A 25,233-nucleotide genomic window follows, 5' to 3' on the forward strand; every position below is an offset into this window, starting at 1 on the left:
TGATGTCTCTGCTTTTTAATAGACTGTCTAAGTTTGTCATAGCTTTTCTTCCAAGGAGCAAGCATTTTTTAATTTCGTGGCTGCAGTCTCTGTCTGCATTGATTTTAGAGCCCAAGAAAATAAAATCTGTAAAACTCACATTCATTCAAAAACCTATACACAAATTTTCATAGTAGTTTTATTCATAAATAAAAAAGTGGAATCAGCTCAGATGTCCTTTGACAGGTAAATGGTTAAACTTCAATAACTTGCAATGTGACTTTGCAATCAAAAGGGATGAACTATGGCCTTACAACATGGGTGAATCTCCAGGGAATACACTGAGCAGAAAAAAGCTAATCCCTAAAGATTATATACTGTATAATTCAACTTATTATTGAAATTATAAGATTTAAGAAATAGAAGACATAAGTAATTGCCAGGGCTTGGGGTTAGGGGTACAGGGAAAGGATGTAGGAAGGATATTGTCTGTTTATAAAAGGGCAACATGAGAGATTCTTACAGCTTTTAGACTTGGTAGATACACAAACATACACAATTGATAAAACTGTATAGAACTTAATATATACATAGACATACCCATACATGTAACAGTAGGGGGATTCCCTTTTCAGCAGCTCCTGACAGCTGGAGAATACCTTATAGACAAGCAAGATATTCCTAGTTGGCATGTGTATCAAATTTAGACCTATTCTCAGCGCCATCCAACTCCACCATCAACTTATCAGTCCTCTTCTATTCCACAACATTCAGTGGGTTGCTAATCAGGGCAGGCTCAGTTTTACTGAGGTGCTCAAGAGACTCTGAGACATCTTTTCCCACAGTGAGCCTTAATGTCTTGAGCTCTAAGTCTCATGTCAGTTGAGGCACCAATAGATACAGCTCTGAAGAGATCTCTTCCAGTGCAGGACCCACCTGAAGAGTGGGATTTCCGTGAAGGTCAAAGATCTCTCTGACAAAGAACTCAGGAACAGGTACGGTGAATTTCGACTCATACTTCTTGTCATTTAAAAAAAGAGGCAGGGGAAAAGGTCTGCAGAGGTCAAATGAGTGTTAACTTAATAAGCTCACAGGCCTCTCCTTTACTCTCCCGAACTCTTGGCCAGCTTGGCTTCTCTCTTGCCATATATGTTTCTTAAAGCTCCCTATATGATTCTGATGTGCAACCAGATATGGGAACTACTGGTATAGGTCTTAAAAAAAAAATAAACTTTTACAATTATATAACTTCTCAAACGAAAGTTACATTTCCTTTTTATTAGCCATCTTTCAAGCTAAATTACATTTTACTTATTACATGATACACAACCACTGAACCAGTTTCAAAAATGACAAAATTCATACTTCAATTTATTCAGTCAGGAAACATGAAAAATAAATAATGAAGGTCCTTTTCCTCTACTTCTTCTCTATTCTCTAAACTTATGTTTAAACTTGATAGATATTTTGTAACACTAAAGTTATGGCTTTTTTAAAAGCATTGTATTACTGCTTTTAAAGATAATGATTATAAATGCAACTAATCTGAAAAAACAGGAAATAAACACTTTCACCTGTTGGTTTCTAGTTCATTATCTCCTTCATCATAAAGATGATAATGCTATAGAAATTAATGTTTGGGTATAAATTACAGATACAATTTTAACATTTTCCATAATCCTGAGACATTTTTCAGTATTATATATCAAAAATCAATTCCAAATACATCTGTACATATATAAAAATACATTTACAAACAAGAATGGGAAAAATTCTAAATACTAGGTCATTACTCAGAAGGTGAGTTGGCACTATGAAGAGACTTTGATTCCTTTATCAGGATATTCTTCCACATCCGAGGAAAACATCAACTCTGGGAGAGAAAATGAACAAATCATACTTAAAATGATTTCCCAGCATCTCAAAAAGTTTTATAACTTACTAATGAACAGTCTTAAAATACTGACATATTATAGAATTATAATTCTTTATGTTATAAATTATTATTATAAATTCTTTATATAATTCTTATTATATCATATAATATAATTCTTACTTGAGTACAAGTAAGATTTCTTGATAGTGAACTCTGAGTTTTAAAAGATGAGCTATTGACAAACATACAAGTTTTGCATTTTGAGATGTACAAGTTTTTAATGCATTGTAACTCCTGAAAAATAAAATATATACAATAGAGACAATATAATAACTCATACCAGGAAGTTTAAAACACTTAGAGAATCCAGGATCATTAAACGGCTAAAGAAGTCTAATTCTATAGTGATCATGATAAGCTAAAATATAGGACACAGCCATAGAAGAGGACCTGGAACTAAGATTAGGTGTGTGCCAGGAAAGTTTAAATATGTGACCCCATTTAATCACCATGAACTCCCTTTAAGTGAGAATTATCTTCCCATTTTATATTTCCTTTTTTTTTTGTCCATATGGAAATGCTATTTGACTCACATAACCCTAAAAGAGAGCAGGATTCTGGAAATATAAGTAACATATACTTTATGATTAAGATTGAATACTGCATAAGCCAGCTGAATTAGCTTCAATCCCAGTGGAGAATGTTATTAACTGGCATTTCGACATTTCAACTATCACTAAGCATAGTCCCATAATTTACTAAAATACCAATAAATATTAAAAAAAGAAAACCTTAGGAATTTAGTAAAATAAAGTCCCCTGATGTAAACATTAGATGGAAAAAAAAACTTTGAATGATGAAAAACTACACCAAGTTAAAGAAAAACTGCAAACTACCTAAAGCCTAAGAAGATTTTTTAAAATATTTTAAATATATCTAAAAGGAATAATTAGTGAATAACACAAGAAAAGGTACATTCATGAATGAAAACACACAAGATTACATTTTTTGTCTTGGTTTTTACAAATGGAAATGTTGGAAAGATTCTCAGTTTCAAGATTTCTGAGACACAGGCTGTAATCAGTTGATCGAATTGTGGTTAAATGCTTTGTTTAACAAATCAAGAATGAAATAATAGCCAAAGTCCAGAAAACAGCAAAGAGATTCAAGGGTGAAACTGTGGAACATCTACCAGGAAACACAACTTACAATACAAATACTAAGCTGTTCTCAGAGCAATGCTGAAAGACGAGCAGTTTACAAATGTGATCCTTCTTCAGGTGTTCCAAAAAGGGTCTGAGGACTACAGATTAGTAAATCTCACTTTACTCTGGGCACTTTAAAGATTGCTAAACACTTCATTAGACAATGAAGGGTTAAGAATTTGTGCCAGGTAGAGGAGGAGGTAAGGGTAAATTCACCTGAATATGTGTCTAGCAGAGGCTAACAGATGAAGCATATGATTAATTTCAAATTTATGGGCTTCCCGAGAGGCTCAGCAGTAAAGAATCTGCCTGCAATGCAGGAAGCACAGCAGGAGCTGCAGGTTCAATCCCTGGGTCGGGAAGATCCCCTGGAGGAGGAAATGGCAACCCACTCCAGTACTCTTGCTGGGAAAAGCCCATGGACAGAGGAGACTGGAGGGCTATAGTCTATAGGTTCGCAAAGGGTCAGACACGACTTAGTGACTGAGCAGCAAGAGATACTTTGATCAGAAAGAGACTAAGAGAAAGGAAGAGCAAAGACTTTCTATAAAATACCTGAAAGGGTCCAAGAAAAGAAATATCTCCAAAATATGTGGAAACCCTCATTAAGTGCTCCAAGACTCCAGCTCTCCTACACACGCCTCTGTTTTTTGCAGCATTCAGTTTCACCACTTTATTGTTATACTTCTTGGGTTATTTTAAATGCATCTTTGTTATTGAAATGTTATAATACTATAAAGTATAAATGACATAATGCTATATCCATTAAAAGAAGATTTATGAAGTCATTATAGAAGATTTTATGATGTACTTATACTATTTTTTTCTTTAATACCTTCACTAAGATCCATGCCTGGCCTGTAAGACAAAAAAAGCCAAGATAACCCAACCAGAACGGCCACCACCAGATTCACCACAATCCATGGCTGAAGAACCTGCTCCTCAATTCCTTCTGCCCTAGAGGTACAGAAATACTCATCAGAAATGTCTTCATTGTGATCCATATATCCAGATATATCTATTTTGTAAATTTTAAAAAAAATTAGCCATCCTTATCTAGAGGAGTAACAAGCATAAAATAAAACTTCCCTATGAAATACACTATATATATCATGAGAATTTTAAAACCATAACTTAAAAGATTTAAAACATTGCTTACAAAACATTTCATTAAAAATGCAAGAGTATATAACAATAGTTATCCATTAACCAGTGGAATAGGGGGTTTTTTGGCCACAATTGTAGAAACAAAAACAAGGCCCTCATTACTATCTTGAAAAAACAAGAATAGCACCATTCCTCCCGCTGTTTCTATTATTACGATCAACAATTACAAGTGCTACTATGAATCCTTACCAGAGGCTACCGTTAACAGAAGAAGGTGTGTAAAGGTGGATTCTGTCACTCGTCATTTGTTGACTCAGAGATAATACAAGAGCAGTAAAGTACACTGAGAAAAGACAAATGAATTACTAATCCTGTACTTTTAACAACCCAGTTTGTTTGGAATTTATAAATAACTTTAAGGTCAAAAATAATCTGAGCTTTGGGAAATGATGACACAAAAAATTTTCATTTGGTCAATTTCAATAGGCTGGATAGTCTTACATTATTTTTCAATATAGGTAGAGAAGGGTCTTTAGATACTCACTATTTTATCATTAGACTGACAAGAATCTAGAAGATCATTTAAGAAATTAAATGATTCAAGGTCTTAAAATTAGTTTTATTAACATTCTCATAATTAGAACAAAATTTACTCCAAATTACCAAAAAGGTAAAAAAAAATAGTATTTGTTACTAAAATGCCCTATCAGCCTTATTTGTTTAATGTCAAGTAGAAAACACAAAAGTTAAATATTAAGTAATACAGAACAATAAACTTTAAAAAGTTAGATAACCTCTACTGAAAAATAATTCTAAACCTCCACTGAAAAATAATTCTATCAAAATTATACCTACCATAGTTTAATTACAAATTCCACTGAATATTGATATGAAATGTTTAGAAGTAGCAATAATATAAAATCATTTAAAAAATAAAATTATACTTTTTTTCTGATTCAAATTTACACAGTTATCAAATTATTTACTTACAGAAAGATGCTAAAGCTCTTGGATCCAGAGCAAGAAAATTTCGGATTGCTACTGACGTTTTAGCAAAGTCAATCCTAGAAAATACAAAAGCCTCTTGTCACAGTGTAGTTGTAAACATATTACAAAACTGTACAAAACTGTAGTCTCTAGGCAACAGTTTCTTCTCTATTTTAATGCTACCACATGTACTGTCTAGTATGAAGCTTTAAGTAGCTACAGTTTATACTTAACACATACAAAAGAATCTTATTTACAAAGGCCACATAAAACATTTAACTAAAAGACTATTTTAGTCATTATTCCTTTAGCATTAAGAAGAAACAAATTTGATCAGCTATTTCATTAGATTCTACTTCCTTTTATTACTCATATTGAGTGACAAGCTGTTGTTTTCTTAGTGGGTTAAATTGTGTTCCTAAAAAGACATATTGAACTTCTAAACCCTGGAACCTGTGAATGTGACCCTATTTGGAAATAGAATCTTTACTGATGCAGTCAACTTAAGATGAGGCCATTACAAGGGGCCTAATCCAATAAGACTGGTGTCTTTATAAGAAGAGACACAGATCCATGAACACACAGGTAAGACTGTCATCTGATAATTGAGGGAGAGGCTAGAGTAATGCATCTACAAGCCAAGGAACACCAAGGACTGCCAGAAACCACTGGAAGCTAAGAAACAGGCAAGAATAGACTCTCCATGGATCCCTCTAAAATGGAACCAACCTTGCCAACAACTTGGTTTTAGACTTTCAGATTCCAAAACTGTGAGAGAACACATTCCTGTTGTTTCAAGCCACCCAGTTTGTGGTACTTTTGTTACAGCAGTCCTGCTGCTGCTGCTGCTGCTGCTAAGTCGCTTCAGTCGTGTCCGACTCTGTGCGACCCCGTAGACGGCAGCCCACCAGGCTCCCCCGTCCCTGGGATTCTCCAAGCAAGAACACTGGAGTGGGTTGCCATTTCCTTCTCCAATGCACAAAAGTGAAAAGTGAAAGTGAAGTCGCTCAGTCGTGTACGACTCTTCGCAACCCCATGGACTGTAGCCCACCAGGCTCCTCCGTCCATGGGATTTTCCAGGCAAGAGTACTGGAGTGGGGTGCCATTGCCGTCTCCATTTGTACAGCAGTATAGCCAATTAATAATGTTGTGATAGTTTCAGGTGAATAGAGAAGGGACCCAGCCATACATATATATGTATCCATCCTCCCCCAAACCCCCCTCCCATCCAGGCTGCCACATAACACTGTGCAAAGTTCCAGGGTCTATACAATAGGTCCCTGTTGGTTATAGATACAGCAGTGTGTATGTTTGGGACTTTTTGAGTTGATTATATTTGGATGAAATTTTGGATTTAGAGTTGATGCTGGAACGGGTTAAGACTTTGGGGTATGTTTTTGCTCACAATTGTCCCATCTCCTCCCCTCAAAAAGAACAGAAACAGAATGGCTCTTTAAAAAGTCAAAATAATATTAATATCCTGTAATTCTATTTTGAAAATGTCATAGTTTGTCAGGGACACATTTTGCTCAACACTTCCTTCCGAAGAAAGTTAGAGGGGCCTACAGTCACAACAGTCTTACCTGTCAAAGGCTGAAACTGTACTCAGAGCCAAAAGCAAGTAGAGAAGACTCTGGAATGGATATGCTAATGTCTTGTATTGTTGCAGAAGGTTTGAGAGGTCAGAAAGCTCATCTCCTGCCAGAACATAGATCACAACAATGTTCCACACAGCACAGCCAGCCAGGAAGCCATGGGAGAAGACACCAATCATCCTGAATGGAAAACGGTTTTGTTAACATACACGAAAGACTAAAGCAAAAAGCTCATTCTTCAAATCTCTTCATGTGTAAGAATAAAGTTCAACATTTCACAGAAACAAGCTTTTCTTTTCTCTATACTAACAGGCAGATCATTTAAATCTAATTGAATGTTTGAAAACTATATCCACCCACCATTTTAAGCTGTCAATTTTTTAACATTATTGAACAATCAATTCTTAAAAAAAAAAAAATTGTGGAACATTAGTCTTTAGAAAAGTCCAACAAAATCAGTCACCGGAAAGCCCGATGCACCGACAGTGCAACATCTCTGGTCGTCCAGGAAGGTTTCATGTCCATTGACACATCGATCTTTTCTGTGGTCTTAATCAACTCTGCACGATCAGCAGCCTGGAATCGCCCTAAGAACACAACACACAATTAAAAACAACTCACAACAGAGAACCCTGGTGATCTTTCTTGTTATTCCACATTTAAGAACCCTCAGGTTGAGACTGAAATTTTACAGTTTTCTTGTCTTAAAATTCTCCCTGATTCGGCTCCTATTTCAGAAGCCTCTTTTCTCTCAGTTGCTAAAAACATACAATGTTTTAATCTTGAAGAGAAGTAAATGATGTCCATGTAATTTCTTCTCAACCCAAAACAGATGTTAAAGTAGCAGTCTTGGAAATCAATGTATTTAATGAAATACAATGAACTTGTAATTCAGAATGAAGTCTGGAAACCTTTAACATGATATAGTCTAAAACATTCTAATTTAGAGATTTTTACAAGTATCAAAGTGTAAATCCTACCACTATAAAGGTAAGTCAATATTTGAAAACACTTCAAATTTCTCAGGCAAAGATGCCAGCATATGTAGTATGGTGTTCTGTGGTGACAGAAAAGAAACAGATTGTTTCATACACTGGTCTTAAGATTCCCATGGAAACCATCAGTTCAAAGGTCAGAACTCAATACTGTGAGCAGAGCTTTATGCTTCTACTGCACACAAGGAGGCTCCTTCTCATTCATCAGCCAATCTACAAATGGACCTCAGGAAACTGGAAAGGTTCCATTATCTTTGAAAAACCTGGCTGTCAGACACTTTGGAGAAGGAAAGACAAAAGTGGGATACCTAATGTTCCCAAAGAAAAAGCAACTGCTGGGCAAATCACTGGTACATTTCATGGTCAGTTACTTTACTAAGGGAAGTTTCTGTGCTACAGGAAGCAAGAATAAAAATGAGGATTGAGTGATATTGCTTGAAAATCAGTTCAGTTCATTCAGTCATTCAGTCGTGTCCGACTCTGCGACCCCATGAGGCCAGCACACCAAGCCTCCCTGTCCATCACCAACTCCCAGAGTCCACTCAAACCCATGTCCATTGTGTTGGTGATGCCATCCAACCGTCTCATCCTGTCATCCCCTTCTCCTCCTGCCCTCAATCTTTCCCAGCATCAGGGTCTTTTCAAATAAGTCAGCTCTCCGCATCAGATGGCCAAAGTATTGGAGTTTCAGCTTCAACATCAGGCCCTCCAGTGCTTGAAAATAGACTGAAGCAAATTAAATGGCCACACGGTATACTAGTCCTGCTGCTTGCTGCGTGCATGCTCAGTCGTGTCTGCAACCCCATGGACTGCAGCCTGCCAGGCTCCTCCAACAGCCCTTAACTAGAAGTCATAAAACTTTGGTTCGAGTCCCTATTCTGTACTAATCAACTGTGAGACCCTGGGTGAGTCCGCCTCTCTGGGTCACAGGTTTCTCACTGGCCAACAAAGCCAAGATCCCTTAAGTGGGCTCTTAAGGAATCAGAATTCTAAAACAATTTACGCAAAATCTAAGTTGTAAATTTTAAGGGTTAACCTTTATGTTTTAGATGAGTTCTTTAGGCTGCATGTTCACAGCATATCCATGGGACTAATATATGGTTCTGATCATGCTTTCAGTAGGTTTTTCTTAAACACCACAGATGTAGTGTTATAACCAATGTGTGCTATATACAATGTCAGAACTATTTTTCTAAAAGAAAATATAGCTATAATGTTGTATTCCTCATTTAATATGGCAATACTCTCATGTATTTTCTCTTATTTATTTTTAATGATAGTATTTATATCATTACTTGCTCCACCACCAATATCACTACCAATTGCAGAAAACTGGTAAAAGTACAACAGAGAATAAAGAAATGGGTGGGGGGAGAGGGAGGTTTTTTAAATTACCAATCATCTCATAACCTAGAAACAACCAGCATTAACATTTTAGCATATTTTCTTCTAGTCTTTTGTCCTATGCATTTCTCTATAGTTCAAATCTAACTACAAGTATGTATGTTTGCTTTTCATTAGCATCTTAACATGAAGTGAAAAGTTCTCCCTAAACATTATTTTTAGTGGTGCAGAAGATTTCATTGTATAGATATGCCATAAACTGTCTGAAATCACTCCCCTTGTTTTTTGATCTCATTAATAATATGATGGTTTTTTCCAGATTTTTGCTCTCATTAATAACAATATGATTAGCTTTATGTTTTTCCAGTTTTTTGCTCTCATTAATAACAATATGATGATTAGCTTTATGTATAAATTTTTATCCACATTTTTACTTATTTCCTTAATTCAGATTTCCAGAAGTATAATTCCTAGGTCAAAGGATATCCTTGTATAATTCTTAAAGGGTTCATGTTCCAAAATAAGGACCTACTTACTGCTTTTTTCCACAAACACTTTGCCTACAGGCTGGCTAATGCCCGTGGGTGCAGTGAATACAGACTGTTGTTCTGGACTACTTTGCTCGTCAGTAATTATGTCTTCATCTTCAACTCCTAGTTCATTGGCATAATGTAATTCCGCTGGCTGGGTTTTCCTGTAATCAAGGAGAATGTAAGAAAAATGGATGATTTCTGACCTTTTATAGACCCAAATAAGGAGGTTCTTGTGAGTCTAATGGAAAGAACCCTGGATTTGGAGTCAGGAAATTTGGTTTTTACTCAAATGGATCAGTTATTAACTGTTATGTACAGCAAGTCACTTACATTTCTGTGGACCTCAGTTTTCTCATCTGGAAAATGAAGTGACTGAACTAGATTTGAAAGGTTCTTTATAGACTTAAAAGTATATGATTCTATATAGATACTGATCACTATGTTGTAGAGTCATTTCCAAATATGAACAACAACGTTATATAACTTCCAGTATACTCCTTTAGAGTCTACCATTCTATCTTACCTGGGACTTAATTTCCTATGAAATAAACATTTTATGTATTGTTAGAATAATCATAATTTTAATTCTATTAATATGAGAAAATAAATAATAGCCTACCTTATTATACTGCTACTGCTAAGTCAATTTAGGCATGTCCAACTCTATGCAACCCCATAGATGGCAGCCCACCAGGCTCCCCTGTCCCTGGGATTCTCCAAGCAAGAACACTGGAGTGGGTTGCCATTTCCTTCTCCAATGCATGAAAGTGATATCACCTTTAATTTTTAATATCTTTAATAGGTAATGTTTTTACTACTTATATAAAATCTTCTATTTGTGTTCCTCTTCTTTAGATACAGCTCCTAAATATTTTATTTATTTAAATATAATATTTTACTTTTCTCAGTGGGCTTACTCTTTTCAAAGTTATTCTTAGATTAGTTTAACTAATACCTTTGTAATACTACTTATGCGAGAGAACACAACTGCAAGCATTTAATAAGACTTAGAAGCTGCTTTTTGGGAGCTCCAAATTAAGCATCAGGGTATATCTGCAGAATATTTAGAAGGACAAATAAATCCTTACTTCGTCTTCCTTCGAGGTTTCTGAATAACTGGCTCCTCATCTGGCTCCACATTGATACCATTTTCATTTGGTAATAAAGATGGACTAGCTGTCTTCTTCTGGGTCAAGGTAGTCTCCAATTCTGAAAATAAAGCAGATTAAGTTTTTAAATAACTATGATGCAAAAAAGAAAAGTAGCATGTAAGATTTCTGTAAGACAAAAGAACTTTAAGAATTCTAATTGGCCCCCAATTTTTTTCACCACCTTATTAATCTTTAATTTTTAAAATTTTACACCTCTAAACATTCAACAGAAAATTTGAAATCATGATGCCAAACAACATGAAAAAAGAAAAATTAAGTCATCCAACATTGAGGGTATGTCAGAGCTCCAAGATTACCTCCAAGTTCTATGATTCTCTCAATGGACTCACAAGTCATTTACACTCACAGTTACGGTTTATTACAGGAAAAAGACACAAAAATCAGAAGAAGGAAAAAGCTCATGGAACAAAGTCCCAAAGAAACCAAGTCCAAGTTTCCAAGAGTCCTCTATCAGTGAAGTCACACAGGATGGTGCTAACTCTTCCAGCAACAAGTTGTGATGATATACATGTTCCTTGCTCTTTCCAGGGAAGCTCATCAGTCACTTAGCAGCCAGGAATTTTACTGGGGAGTGATCACAGAGGTACCTCCTGCCAAACACATACCAAAATTCTAGACTCCCAGAAGAAAAGCAGGTGCTCAGCATAAATCTCACTGTTTGCATAAGTGCACAGTGAGCCATCCTGACAGTTTATAGAGAAAGCTTTGTATCAGTGTAGACAACTGTTGCATAGGAAGCTGGAATGTTAGGTTCATGAATCAAGGTAAATTGGAAGTGGTCAAACAGGAGATGGCAAGAGTGAACATTGACATTTTAGGAATCGTGATCTAAAACAGACTGAAATGGGTGAATTTAACTCAGATGACCATTATATCTACTACTGTGGGCAGGAATCCCTTAAAAGAAAAGGAATAGCCATCATGGTCAACAAAAGAGTCCAAAATGCAGTATCTGAATGCAATCTCAAAAACGATGGAATTATCTCTATTCGTTTCCAAGGCAAATCATTCAATATCACAGTAATCCAAGTCTATGCCCCAACCAGCAATGCTGAAGAAGCTGAAGTTGAACGGTTCTATGAATATCTACAAGACCTTTTAGAACTAACACCCAAAAGAGATGTCCTTTTCATTATATGGGCCTGGAATGCAAAAGTAGGAAGTCAAGAAACACCTGAAGTAACAGGCAAATTTGGCCTTGGAGTACAAAACGAAGCAGGTCAAAGGCTAACAGAGTTTTGCTAAGAGAACACACTGGTCATAGCCAACATCTTCTTCCAACAACACACAAGAAGACTCTACAAATGGACATGACCAGATGGTCAATACCAAAATCAGACTGATTATATTCTTTGCAGCCAAGACGGAGAAGCTCTATACAGTCAGCAAAAACAAGACCAGGAGCTGACTGTGGCTCAGATCATGAACTCCCTATTGCCAAATTCAGGCAATAAACTGAAGAAAGTAGGGAAAACAACTAGACCATTCAGGTATGACCTAAATCAAATCCCTTACGATTATACAGTGGAAGTGAAAAATAGATTCAAGGGAATAGATCTGATAGAGTGCCTAAAGAACTACAGACTGAGGTTCGTGACATTGTACACGAGGCGTTGATCAAGACGATCCCCAAGAAAAAGAAATGCAAAAAGGCAAAATGGTTGTCTGATGAGGGCTTACAAATAGCTGAGAAAAGAAGAGAAGCTAAAGCAAAGGAGAAAAAGAAAGATATAAGCATCTGAAGGTAGAGTTCCAAAGAATAGCAAGGAGAGATAAGAAAGTCTTCCTCAGTTATCAATGTAAAGAATAGAGGAAAACAATAGAATGGGTAAGACTAGAGATCTCTTCAAGAAAATTAGGACATACCAAGGGAATATTTCATGCAATGATGGGCACAATAAAGGACACAAATGGTATGGACCTAACAGAAGCAGAAGATATTAAGAAGAGGTGGCAAGAATACACAGAAGAACTATACAAAAAAGATCTTCATGATCCAGATAATCACGATGGTGTGATCACTCACCTAGACATCCTGGAATGTGAAGTCAAGTGGGCCTTAGGAAGCATCACAACGAACAAAGCTAGTAGGTGATTGAATTCCAGTTGAGCCATTTCAAATCCTGAAAGATGGTATTATGAAAGGGCTGCATTCAATATGTCAGCAAATTTGGAAAACTCAGCAGTGGCAACAGGACTGGAAAAAGTCAATTTTCATTCCAATCCCAAAGAAAGGCAATGCCAAACAATGTTCAAAGTACCACACAATTACACTCATCTCACACACTAGTAAAGTAATGCTCAAAATTCTGCAAGCCAGGCTTCAACAGTACGTGAACCATGAACTTCCAGATGTTCAAGCTGGATTTAGAAAAGGCAGAGGAACCAGAGATCAAATTGCCAACATCCACTAGATCATCAAAAAAGCAAGAGAGTTCCAGAAAAACATCTAATTCTGCTTTATGCCAAAGCCTTTGACTGTGTGGATCACAACAAACTATGGAAAATTCTGAAAGAGATGGGAATACCAGACCACCTGACCTGCCTCTTGAGAAATACGTATGCAGGTCAAGAAGCAACAGTTAGAACTGGACATGGAACAACAGACTGGTTCCAAATTGAGCAAGGAGTATGTCAAATCTGCATACTGTCACTCTGCCTATTTAACTTATATGCAGAGTACATCATGAGAAATGCCAGGCTAGATGAAGCACAAGCTGGAATCAAGATTGCCGGGAGAAATATCAATAACCTCAGATATGCAGATCATACCACCCTTATGGCAGAAAGTGAAGAAGAACTAAAGAGCCTCTTGATTTAAGTGAAGAGGAGAGTGAAAAGGTTGGCTTAAAGCTCAACATTCAGAAAACTAAGATCATGGCATCCGGTCCCATCACTTCAGATCAGATCAGATCAGATCAGTTGCTCAGTCGTGTCCGACTCTTTACGACCCCATGAATCGCAGCACGCCAGGCCTCCCTGTCCATCACCAACTCCCGGAGTTCACTCAGACTCATGTCCATTGCTTCATGGCATGGCAAATGGGGAAATAATGGAAACAGTGACAGACTTTATTTTTGGGGGCTCCAAAATCACTGCAGATGGTGACTGCAGCCATGAAATTAAAAGATGTTTGCTCCTTGGGAGAAAAGTTATGACCAACCTAGACAGCATATTAAAAAGCAGAGACATTACTTTGCCAACAAAAGTCCGTTTAGTCAAAGCTATGATTTTTCCAGTAGTCATGTATGGATGTGAGAATTGAACTATAAAGAAAGCTGAACACCAAAGAATTGATGCTTTTGAACTGTGGTATTGGAGAAGACTCTTGAGAGTCGCTTGGACTGAAAGGAGATCCAACCAGTCCATCCTAAAGGAAATCAGTCCTGAATATTCATTGGAAGGACTGATGCTGAACCTGAAACTCCAATACTTTGGCCACCTGATGTGAAGAATTGACTCATTTGAAAAGACCCTGATGCTGGGAAAGATTAAAGGCCCTGATGCTGGAGGAGAAGGGGATGACAGAGGATGAGATGGTTGGATGGCATCACTGACTTGGTGGACATGAGTTTGAGTAAGCTCTGGGAGTTGGAGATGGACAGGGAAGCCTGGCGTGCTGCAGTCCATCAGGTTTCAAAGAGTCGGACACAACTGAGCAACTGAACTGAACTAAGAAAACTGTTTACCTGCCAAGTTCCCAGATTCCAGTCAAGCGGCCCTACAGCAAGTAGGCCTGTCCAGTCCTGCTGAGTTAACTCTTTTCTAAACACAAAGCATTAAATTCAGGCAAGTCAATAGAGCCTTCTAACCCACTAGCAACTCTTCCTATCTGGAAATACAGGAAATGGCTCCCTGGAATGCCCACAAAGACCCTAGAAATCTATTTTTAAAAGCACTTACAGCCTGGGCTGGAAATAGAAGCAGTACAGGCAACCACAGATGTGCTGGACAAAATAAAAATGAAACAAACATGTGGGAAGCTAGGCCTGTCGTGGCAGGTGCATTCTAGAATGGCAGTAAAGGTACTCTTTGGCCCAGGACTTAGTTGGGATCTTAATTTTCTAAAAACTATCACTTCTATAAATAAATTTGCTCCTGAATTATAAAGCTAGGTATTATGGTATCCATCTTGATTTTCAACTTTGTACCCTAACTGAATTACTGAGACAGTAGTTTTATATGTACCACAGCTTTCTTATCCATTCATCTGCTGATGGACATCTAGGTTGCTTCCATGTCCTGGCTATTATAAACATATACACAATGGAGTATTACTCAGTCATTAAAAAGAATACATTTGAATCAGTTCTAATGAGGTGGATGAAACTGGAGCCTATTATACAGAGTGAAGTAAGCCAGAAGGAAAAACATAAATACAGTATACAACGCATATATATGGAATTTAGAAAGATGGTAACAATAACCCGGTGTACGAGACAGCAAAAGAGACACTGATGTATAGAACAGTCTTATGGACTCTGTGGGAGAGGGAGAGGGTGGGAAGATTTGGGAGAATGACATTGAAACATGTAAAATATCATGTAAGAAACGAGATGCCAGTCCAGGTTCGATGCACGATACTGGATGCTTGGGGCTAGTGCACTGGGACGACCCAGAGGGATGGTAGGGGAGGGAGGAGGGAGGAGGGTTCAGGATGGGGAACACATGTATACCTGTGGCGGATTCATTTTGATATTTGGCAAAACTAATACAATTATGTAAAGTTTAAAAATAAAATTAAATTAAATTAAAAAAAATAAAAATAAATCAAAGGAAATAAACTGTTGGTAAAACTGTCTGAGGATCATTTCTGTCTCTTTTTCTCTCTTCTGCCCTCTACTTCTCCTCTTACTGCCCCCCGGCACTGTGGTATCCCACTTCAACTTGCCTCTCAAAACTGTGTTCCATTCTCCTGGCTTTTCTAGTTCCTGCTCTCTACTCCTGTAATCTCTTCATCTAATAAGAATCTATTGTTTTCTAAGAAAACAAAGAAATAGTCTTGGGAACTATTTTGTAATTAAACATTCATTGGGGCTAATGTTAATGGGAGAAAGCTAATCTTACAATCTTTGTTCCTTCCTTTTTTTTACTCTAATAAAATCTATTGTCATTTTCTAATTATTATAAAAGTTACACATACAATATATGAAAATTTAGTAAACATAAAGAAAGAAAATTTTTAAAAATCATCCCTAATTCTGCCTTCTAAAAATCTTACCACTGTTGACACTTTGCTATATCCTTCCATTCTTTTTACTGTATGTGTGTGTATGTACATATGTTCTGGATTGAATTGTCTCTCCTGAAAGATATACGCAAGTCCTAATCCCCAATACCTGTGAATGAGACTTTAGAAATAGGGTCTTTGCAGATGTGATCAAGTTAATATGAGGTTATGCTGGATTAGGATGGGCCCTAAATTCAATGGCTGGTGTCCTTATAAGAAAAGCCAAAGTTGGACACAGAAACACAGGGAAAAATGTGAAGATGGGGGCACAGAATGGAGTTATGCTGTTACAAGCCAAGGAATGCCAAGAACTACAAACAACCACCAGAATCTGGAAGAGGCTAGGGTAGATTCTTTCCTACAAACTTTGGAGGAAACATGGCCCTGTGGACACCTTGATTTTGGACTTCTAGCCTCCAGAACTGTCAAGAGACTAAATGCCCATTGTCCATTGGAAGGCATGCCGAGATCTAAACTTTCTATTTTGCTTCTGAAATTGCATCCCTTCTCTCATAATCTGTACATATATTCCCTCATAGCTCAGTTGGTGGTGGCTTCCCTGATGGCTCAGAGGGTAAAAGCATCTGCTTGCAATGTGGGAGACCCAGGTTTGATCCCCGGGTTGGGAAGATCCCCTGGAGAAAGAAATGGCAACCCACTCCAGTACTCTTGCCTGGAAAATCCCATGGATGGAGAAGCCTGATAGGCTACAGTCCATGGGGTTGCGAAGAGCCGGACACAACTGAGCAACTTCACTTTCACTTTTCAGCTCAGTTGGTAAAGAATCTGCCTGCAATGCAGGAGACCCCAATTCGATACCTGGGTTGGGAAGATCCCCTGGAGAAGGGATAGGCTACCCACTCTAGTATCTGATCTGGAGAATTCCATGGACTGGATAGTCCATGGGGTCACAAGGAGTCGGACACCACTAAGCAACTTTCACTTCACTTCACGATCAAAAGAGATCCTGTTAAATATTCCTGACTTAACCCTCTGGAGTTACCCTAGCAATAAAAATTTTAAGCAAAAACAAACAAACAAACAAACAAAAACTGGATATGAGTGGGGAAAAATAGAAATAGACAGGTTTTTAATCATATCCCTCAAACCACAACTGTTGTCACAACCTAACCTTGGTTTCTTTACATACCAAGAGGTAGCCTTGTTTTCTTCTGCCTCCGTTGAACAGGAGCTTCTTGATGTTCTATGGAGTCTTTGGTTGGTGGCTCGCTGCCCTCAGGTGGCCTGTGAACAGCAGTCTGAACAAGACCTTCCGAAGAAGCACTAGCTACAGAGATACAGAGTAGGGGGAAATGGGGATAACTTGAGCAGAGACTACCAGCTCTCAAAAATATGGGGAAAGGGGAACTGGAACGTTTCCTATCTAATATCCTCTTCTCTCACAGAACTAATTGTGCCCCAAGTCTTGATTTCCTCCCCACTTACCTGTAACTTTGGGCTTCAAGTTGAAAAAACAAAGAAATGAGGGAACAAGGAAGACTGAGGAAGAAAGAAACCTGGGGACTAGAAAGAAGAACAAAAGATGGGGAGGAGGAAAATCGCTTCTGAACTTTCAAAAAAGTGAAAACATGATAGAAACTGTCACCATAGGGAACTTTCTTATGCCTTGAGGATTATCAGCCTCTAAATATCAACAGTTTAGTCCTTCATTTATAAATTAACACATGATAAATTCATCATGGATAACTGGAGTTAACAGAGAACTTATAAATCTCTCCCCTCATTAAATCTTTGAACAGATTTTGACACATTTTGGCAGATCTGAATTCTGCTTCATACATTCCCTTGCCAGTTTCTTCACAAAAGAATACAAATGAGTGAACAAATGAACAGATCTATCAGTATCTTGGTATTATCAATAGTGTTCAATGAAATAGAAACTAAAATAAGCTACTTTTTGTCCACTAGGTTAACAAAAAAAAAATTTTTAAGTTGATATTTTCCAGCGTTCCTTAGCAAATGTGACACTCAAACTCTGTTGCTGGTACGAAGATAACTAAAGCTCTGTTAAAGGCAATTTAGTAGAAACATATTAATAATGCACAGGTCCTTTCATCAGTTTCACTGCTAGCAATCCATGTTATAGAAATATCTCTTCTTCCCCATCATCCACTATTTTATGTAGAAGAATTGCAAACTGTTGGAGTGAAAAATTTGAAATAACCTAATCGAACAACAACTTTAATAAAAGCCAGCAATACATCCCTTTGTCAAGAGCACTGATTTTTTTTTTCTTTTTCACAAGAAAAATAGTTGGTAGCTGGGATAGAGCTATACCTCTGTTCCTACAACTCACTCTTTATTACATTCTTCACCAGTGACCTTTTTAAGTCCATAGGTAAGACATGTCTGTACTTAATTGTGAGTACACTTTTAGAGCCTAGTATTTCAGCGAGTATCTTTGTGAATCTAAGTCTCTCTGCCTCTTTTCTTTTTGTTCCATGTCTGTATATTTTTCTGTATACATCCATCTCCATTTTTCTCTTTTCTTACACCCACCATCTATTTATTAGGCAATGATAAGCTAATATAAGTTTCCAACCAGGTATAAGGTAGGACCAGCTATGAGCTTTAGGACATTCATCCAGCAGTGGTGGACAGGACAAAGTGGGGTGGAAGGAAGCTAGAGGTACAGAGCAATGTTGGAGGCAACCCCCGTACCTCAGGTGAGAGGAGGAAAGGTGCTAGACTAACCAGTGGAGATGGCAGCAGGAAAAATACATTAAAACTACTATATAAAAAGCAAGCTTGAGCTTCCCTGGTGGTCTAGTGGTTAAGAACCTATCTCGCAATGCAGGGAACATGGGTTCAATCCCTGGTCCAGGGGATTGTGTCTCTAAATCCAGTATCTTGTTCAAGGGTCTGGAACTGATCACAGCTTAAGACAACTTACGTTATCTGGGGATAAAAGACCTCAAAGAGTCCAAGAAAGTTGTGGAAGTTAAGATTGGGGGCAGCACTACCCTTTATTCCACAAATGTTTCTAGATACTCCTCAGCCTGCCCATTGCCTTATCCCTCATTACCATCAAGAATCCCACTGCTTCAGAGTGAACTTGATCCTATCTTTAATAAAGCAGTGACTTGGGACTGTTAGGGCCTTGCCTCTCCCTGATCTGTGATGTTTATCATGTCCGAGGTCCTGGAAAAACTTGTGATCCCACAGAACAAAGAACAACTTCTTACCAAGCGGGGTTTTCGTTCTGGGCTTCTTTTTCTTAGGACGACTAAGTGGAATATCATCTATAAAAGAGAAAGAACACCAGAAAAGGCTGCCTAAAAGTCAATGCATGGAAAAGTCAAAAGGGAACTTTTAGTGGGGAAGACCTTTCCCTTCTCTTCCCTGGGTCCAGTCAACTTCTATACATTAGGGGAAGAAGGTGAGAAATTGACAAAGTTAAAGGAAGCCCAGAATGTAATACAGGTAGCTCACAGCTGGTCAGTAAAGTTATAAACTGTGACAGAAAGTGGGCTCATCAAATATTCATCTGATCCCCTACATTTCCCAGCCCCTTTGCACTGGGGCCTATGACTGGTTCTGACCAGGCTGTGAGCAGAAGTGTTCTGTGCCATTTGGGGGCCAAGACATTGAAAGAGCCAGTGAGTAACCCTCCAGCTTCCTCATCCCTTGCTGTGGCAACTGAGGGGGCCTCACGTTAAGATGGTAGAACTGCAGCATGGAAGTAGCTGAGATCACTGCATCATTAGTGAAGAGGGAGAGGAAGGTAACTTTCCTGGATTGCTCCTATGATGGACTTTGCATTAACCAGAAAAACCCCTTATGATATTAAGTAACTGTGATTTGGGGGTTAGTGTGATGTAACCCAGTCTATCCTGATGAAATGAGACAAAAGAAGATGTAGTCCCTATCACAGAACTATATGCAAGACAACAGTTATATTCTAGGTGACTCCATTCAGGGATGAATGTTTTTTAACTTTTAAGGTCAAATATCAACCACATAACTAGTGTCACATAGTATCAGCCATCCTTTAAAAATGGCAGTCATAGGAGATTAATATGATTTAAAAAATTGTGACATTATATACTATTCAGATTCAAGTTTAAGGGAAAATTAAGGGGGAAAAAACTAACTTTCAAACATCAAATACTGTATTTAGAAAATTTTACATTAACAGAAAACTAACTCACCTTGAATAGCACTTTACATGACACCACCAAATTTAATCAGGACAGAGACAAAAAGAGAAACTCTATTAATTAGAAATCTATTAAACTGTCAGATTGTAAATTGACTTATATCATTACAAATTTAAAATAAAATTAGCTTTCACAGAAAATAAGCTAATTTACAAACTAGCTTATTATTTATAAGTAATAAGCTGTTTAATAAGACTAACAAAATAACCCCAATATTTTCTGAACCTACATATACATACTCCCTGTCTATTAATAAAGTGGGTTAAACAGATTAAGGACTCTCATGTTGTCACTGATTAAAATCAGCTTAAACTCTGAGGAAACTATTCTCACAAACAAAAGAGGATCAGAATTCTGATCAACAAATCACTAAAACATTCAGAACAGACACAGTATACGAATATGTGGACATTCAGTCTTTGAAACAGAATGTTTAATTACAACTGTTATCTTAATGATTCAAGGATTTTTCATCTTTAAGCTTGAGGAAGTCTTTTCTGAATTATTATAATTGTGCAATGCTATGCTATGCTATGCTAAGTCACTTCCGTCGTGTCCGACTCTGTGCGACCCCATAGACGGCAGCCCACCAGGCTCCCCCGTCCCTGGGATTCTCCAGGCAAGAACACTGGAGTGGGCTGCCATTTCCTTCTCCAATGCATGAAAGCGAAAAGTGAAAATGAAGTCGCTCAGTCGTGTCCGACTCTTAGCGACCCCATGGATTGCAGCCTACCAGGCTCCTCCGTCCATGGGATTTTCCAAGCAAGAGTAGTGCAGTGGGGTGCCATTGCCTTCTTCGAATTGTGCAACGGTACTAGTCAAATTTTTTCACTTTGTTTATTTTGCATTTTTAAAACTAGATAATAAAATTACTGTAAATTATTTTTACCTTGGCACAGGTGGAAGGGCTCGTGGAGGACGCTATGGGAAAAAGAAAACTGCTTGTAAGTGAAGGCCTGGGAGCATCTTTACTTCACGTATTTTAAACTTTTGATAACCCTGTTCATCAAATGAAACCCAAGAGATACAGATGAGAATCAGATGGGCAATTTTAATTTTTTCTATCACTTCTAAATTTCACATAAAATTCCTTCCTTCCTATATTCCTATCTTCAGGCCAGGCACTGTTCTAAGCATTAGAGATACATTAATAAACAGAACCGAGAGATCCTTGCCTTATGCAAAGTACATCCTAATGGTTAAATACTAGAAGATAACATTAGGCATATATATTTTTATATATATGATGAAGAATGCTGCTTTAGTTAGGAAAAGTCTCTCTGAGGTATTTGAACTGAGACCTGAATAAGAAAGGAGCCAAAGGGGAGCAAATACAAAATATTTTACTGGAGGTTGGGCTTGGAGAGTTTCAGATAAAAGAAGGCCAATAAAGGTGAAGCACCATTATCAAGGCATGGGAAAATTAATTAGGAAGACCAACAGAAATAACTGAGATTTTGCTTTAATTCAATGGGAAGCCAATGGAGGTTTTAAGTCACAGAGTAAAATACTAACATTTATATAGTAACATTTTAAAAATGTTACTAACACAACACAGTAACCTTTTAAAAAATATACTCTGAATACAATGTGAAACACCCAATTTAGGGCAGAAAGAAAAAAATTCTAAATGTACTATAAATTTTCTACTTTACATGAACAAGAAAAGTGTTCACAACATTAATTGGCTATAGGCCAATATAAAATAACACACGTTTTAAGAAGTGCTTGCAGGTCACAGAAATTACAGTAAGTAGCACTCTGGAATCTTTCAAAATAAAATACTAACAAATATGTCTAGTAATCAGTTTAATATTCCAAGTATCTCAAGTTGCTTGCAGAAGACATTGATTTTGAAGGGTTAAATTTTAAACAACTCATTGCTTGTTCCACAACTGTCCCATTCAGCTATCCATTCGTTCAAAAAAGTGTGTTAATAAAAATGCTACAAGACTAAGACATCGCCGGCTGTCTTAGCACTATCCAGTAGCCAAAACTGAACTGGCAAAGGATGGGTACTGTTCCATCAGTCTACAAAACGGTATTGTTCTAAAGATGCTAACCAAAGACTCAGTTCAGACGACAACTCATTTCAAAAGTCCCGCAAAAATGACGTGTCATCCATCCAGAAACTCAACCTCTATGTTCCTCAAAAGTAGAAAGTCTCATCTGAACTGAAAGTAACTAAGGCTCGCTTACCACCTGCTTCTTCCCCATTGCGTCTAAAGCTTGGCTCTCCGGCGGCTGCCGGCTCCCAGGCGCGGGTAACTCACACCCCGCCGGGGTTCACACCCGCCTCGCTGCCGCGCGCGCAGGCGCAATGCGTCATCAAGCTGCGCCGCACAGGCCGTTCTGATCCCCAGCCTCCACGCAGCAGGGTGGGAGCGAAGGGGAGCACAGAGACCCGGTGTGGCTTTTCCGGGCTACACTTGCGGCGGGCGTTGGAGTCGGAACCCCGGGAGGGGAGACTCCGGCGGATGCGCAGTAGCAATCACGATTTTCCCCGTGGTCTCCCAAGTGGTTGCAGTGATTTGTTCGAGAGAAGTGAGAGAAGACCAGGATTAAAAGTCCCTGCTGGCAAACAAATCTCTTTCCTGGGCAGCTAAAACGCTCCCTGGGAGGAGTCGATAAGGGCCTCGCTGGCAACCCCCGCACCCGCAGGGGCGGGGTCTAAGCGAGTGAGGCGTCGTCATGGCAACACCCTCACTCAGACCCCCCCACCCCCACCCCCGGCCCCCCGGAAACTTCACGCCTGGCTCTCCGCCCGGCTTTTGGAGTTCGGGTCCGGCCCTGGGAAGAACTTCTAGCCCCCGCTCCCAATCCCTCTCCTGTGACCACCGAAGGGGCGGAGGCGCGAGCTTCCAGACTGGGGTTCGCCCCTTCTTGTCTCCAGCAGGTCGGTATCGGCCCCGCCCCAGAGGCTGCGGCCGCGTTAAGGCAGCGGCTGACAAGCCCTTCACCGCTCACCCGGTGGTCCTCTTCCACCCCGAGCCTGGAGTCGGCCCTCATGGCGTTGTGCCCGCCTGGGCTCCCTCGGCGCAAGTGCTGCCGGCGGGAGCCTGGTTCCCCGCAACCCTGCAGCCTTCGGGACCAGCGGAAGGCGGGGGCTCTGCGGAGCCGGACTAGGCCGCCGCCCCCGGGCCAGGTCTCCGCCCGCCTCCGCTTTGGCAGCCTTCGCGTTCCGAGGCTTCGGGGTTGAGAGACGCAAGCGTTTAGCCACCAGACCTAATGTTTAGGTTCGGGTATGAGTGAGTGTGTGTTGAAACAGGCAATTCTCAGATTTTCTCCAGTTGCTTACCCTCCATCCAAAGACGCACGACATAAAATCTGAGCTCACATAAGTGTTTTAAAATGACAGTTTTCTTCGTTTTGTTTGGTTGGGTTTCTGAGAAAAATAATGGTCACTTTAAATAAAAAACTACGAATATTTTGAAGCATACACTCAGTTTGCTCAAGTTAAGAAAGAGCAGATCGGATATGGGGAAAGTTAGGGAATGATCCTGTAGTCCTGTATGGATGGATGTGAGAGCTGGACCATAAAAGAAGGCTGAGCACCAAAGAATTGATGCTTTTGAACTATGGTGTTAAAGAAGACTCTTGAGAGTCCCTTGGACTTCAAGAAGATCAAACCAGTCAGTCCTAAAGTAAATCAGTTCATTGAAAGGACTGATGCTGAAGTGGAAGCTCCAATACTTTGGCCACCTTATGACAAGAGCAGACTCATTGGAAAAGACCCTGGGAAAGACTGAGGGCAGAAGGGGGCGACAGAGGATATAATGGTTGGATGGCATCACCGACTCAGTGGACAAGAGTTTGAGGAAATTCCAGGAGATAGTGAAGGACAGGGGAACCTGGCTGCTGTCCATGGGGTCCACATGACTGAGTGACTGAACATCAAGGGAGAGATCCAGAAGGTGAACATATATAAGGGCAGGAAGAGCGACTGGAAGTCTCCGAGTTCGTGGAATAACATCCTCATCCCCTTGTTTTCTTCATTGCTCTTTCCTAATTTAGGCATAAATGTAGATACTGGCTTTTAGGAAAATTAATGATTGCTACAGCCCTGATCAGAAGAAGAATTTTTCTTTGTAGCTTAATGTGTAAAATGAGAGCAGTGCTGTTTCTGTAAGTTTTGGTGTTAGAGGTGATTTGTATATTAATCCTTCCTTCTTGCAGGTAAACTGCATACTTTTTGAAAAATCCATGTTTATAAAACAAGTTTCATAAGGTAAAATACAGTTTCTGAAATTAAATACAACGTATTTTATTTAGGAAAGCTCTTTTTTATCTGAATCACACAAAGGCCACGTGAAATCTATGAAAGGTCCTCATACTCTGTGACTTAACATTGTTCTCTACCAACTGCTGCATATAAGGTAAAGGAAAACATTTTTTCCCCCTGAAATCCAAACAGATAACTCTACATAACCACACAAATTTCTTTCACATAAGATGAACAAACTGCAGCACTTTTGCAGCTGCACATATTATAATAGAGCAAATATGACACTGATGTTTTAGATTATAGCTGTTTTTCCAGCACTAGTGAACAGGTGAACATTGTTAAAACTCCAGTATTAAGCAGAAGGCCTCTTTAAGATTTTGTATCAGAGGAAACCCATGTTGCTGGTACCCACTGAGACTCCTCCTGAGCCTTCTGAACTGCAGACAGCAACTGGGCACATGCCTCTTCCAAGTTGTCATTCACAATCACATGGTCAAAAAACTGGCCAAACTGAGTCTCCATTTTTTGGGCTAAATCCTCCATCTCTTGTAGATCTTCATCCTTTAGGAAAAATAGAAAAATACAAATAGCAAACTTAATGAGATGAATAGAAATAATAGGCAGTTATGTTGTTATACTCAGAACTGTATCTGTTTATAAAAACAGGTCATGTAAATGTTCTCCACTCTAAACCACAAAACTTATGTTTTTGTGTTTAGTCTTACTTAATTTTTCCCAGATCAAGTTTTCATAAAGTTGAGTTAATAGTTTGTAGACAACCAATCCTCTCAACTTCCTATTTGG

At 38.7% G+C, this 25,233-nt stretch overlaps 2 protein-coding genes across 4 annotated transcripts in view; both read right to left on the reverse strand.

The window, feature by feature from the left end:
* Nucleotides 1-160: 160 nt before the first annotated feature.
* On the reverse strand, nt 161-23,299 carry TMEM237 (transmembrane protein 237). Of its 3 annotated transcripts, XM_005202629.5 has the most exons (14): nt 22,404-22,925; nt 21,094-21,125; nt 20,196-20,206; nt 19,230-19,286; nt 17,470-17,547; nt 17,174-17,311; nt 10,710-10,830; nt 9,625-9,782; nt 7,213-7,336; nt 6,738-6,929; nt 5,158-5,231; nt 4,417-4,510; nt 3,896-4,017; nt 161-1,852 (listed from the first exon to the last, which is right to left on the reverse strand). In XM_005202629.5, exons 1-14 carry the CDS (start codon nt 22,419-22,421, stop codon nt 1,791-1,793), a joined length of 1,281 nt encoding a protein of 426 aa, XP_005202686.1. In that variant the 5' UTR covers nt 22,422-22,925; the 3' UTR covers nt 161-1,790. The 3 variants fall into 3 exon arrangements, with proteins under 3 accessions (XP_005202686.1, XP_005202687.1, NP_001039665.1); XM_005202630.5 differs by lacking the exons at nt 17,470-17,547; nt 22,404-22,925 and adding an exon at nt 23,172-23,299; NM_001046200.2 differs by lacking the exon at nt 17,470-17,547 and having other exon boundaries at nt 22,404-22,523.
* Nucleotides 23,300-24,443: 1,144 nt separating this feature from the next.
* MPP4 (MAGUK p55 scaffold protein 4) overlaps nt 24,444-25,233 on the reverse strand; it is a 41,173-nt gene continuing 40,383 nt past the window's right edge. Inside the window, exon 21 of the mRNA XM_024981291.2 lies at nt 24,444-24,990. Within this exon, the coding sequence (XP_024837059.2) occupies nt 24,799-24,990 (192 nt within the window). The 3' untranslated portion in view covers nt 24,444-24,798. The remainder of the gene's footprint in view (nt 24,991-25,233) is intronic.

This window comes from Bos taurus, chromosome 2 (assembly GCF_002263795.3).
Source record: "Bos taurus isolate L1 Dominette 01449 registration number 42190680 breed Hereford chromosome 2, ARS-UCD2.0, whole genome shotgun sequence".
Lineage (NCBI taxonomy): Eukaryota > Metazoa > Chordata > Mammalia > Artiodactyla > Bovidae > Bos > Bos taurus.

Coding starts and splice junctions, on each gene's coding strand:
- TMEM237 (XM_005202629.5), bottom strand. Junction 17,312..17,469: donor CTTGAAGCCCAAAGTTACAG/GTAAGTGGGGAG, acceptor GTATCTCTGTAG/CTAGTGCTTCTTCGGAAGGT. Junction 1,853..3,895: donor AGGCATGGATCTTAGTGAAG/GTATTAAAGAAA, acceptor TTTCTCTCCCAG/AGTTGATGTTTTCCTCGGAT.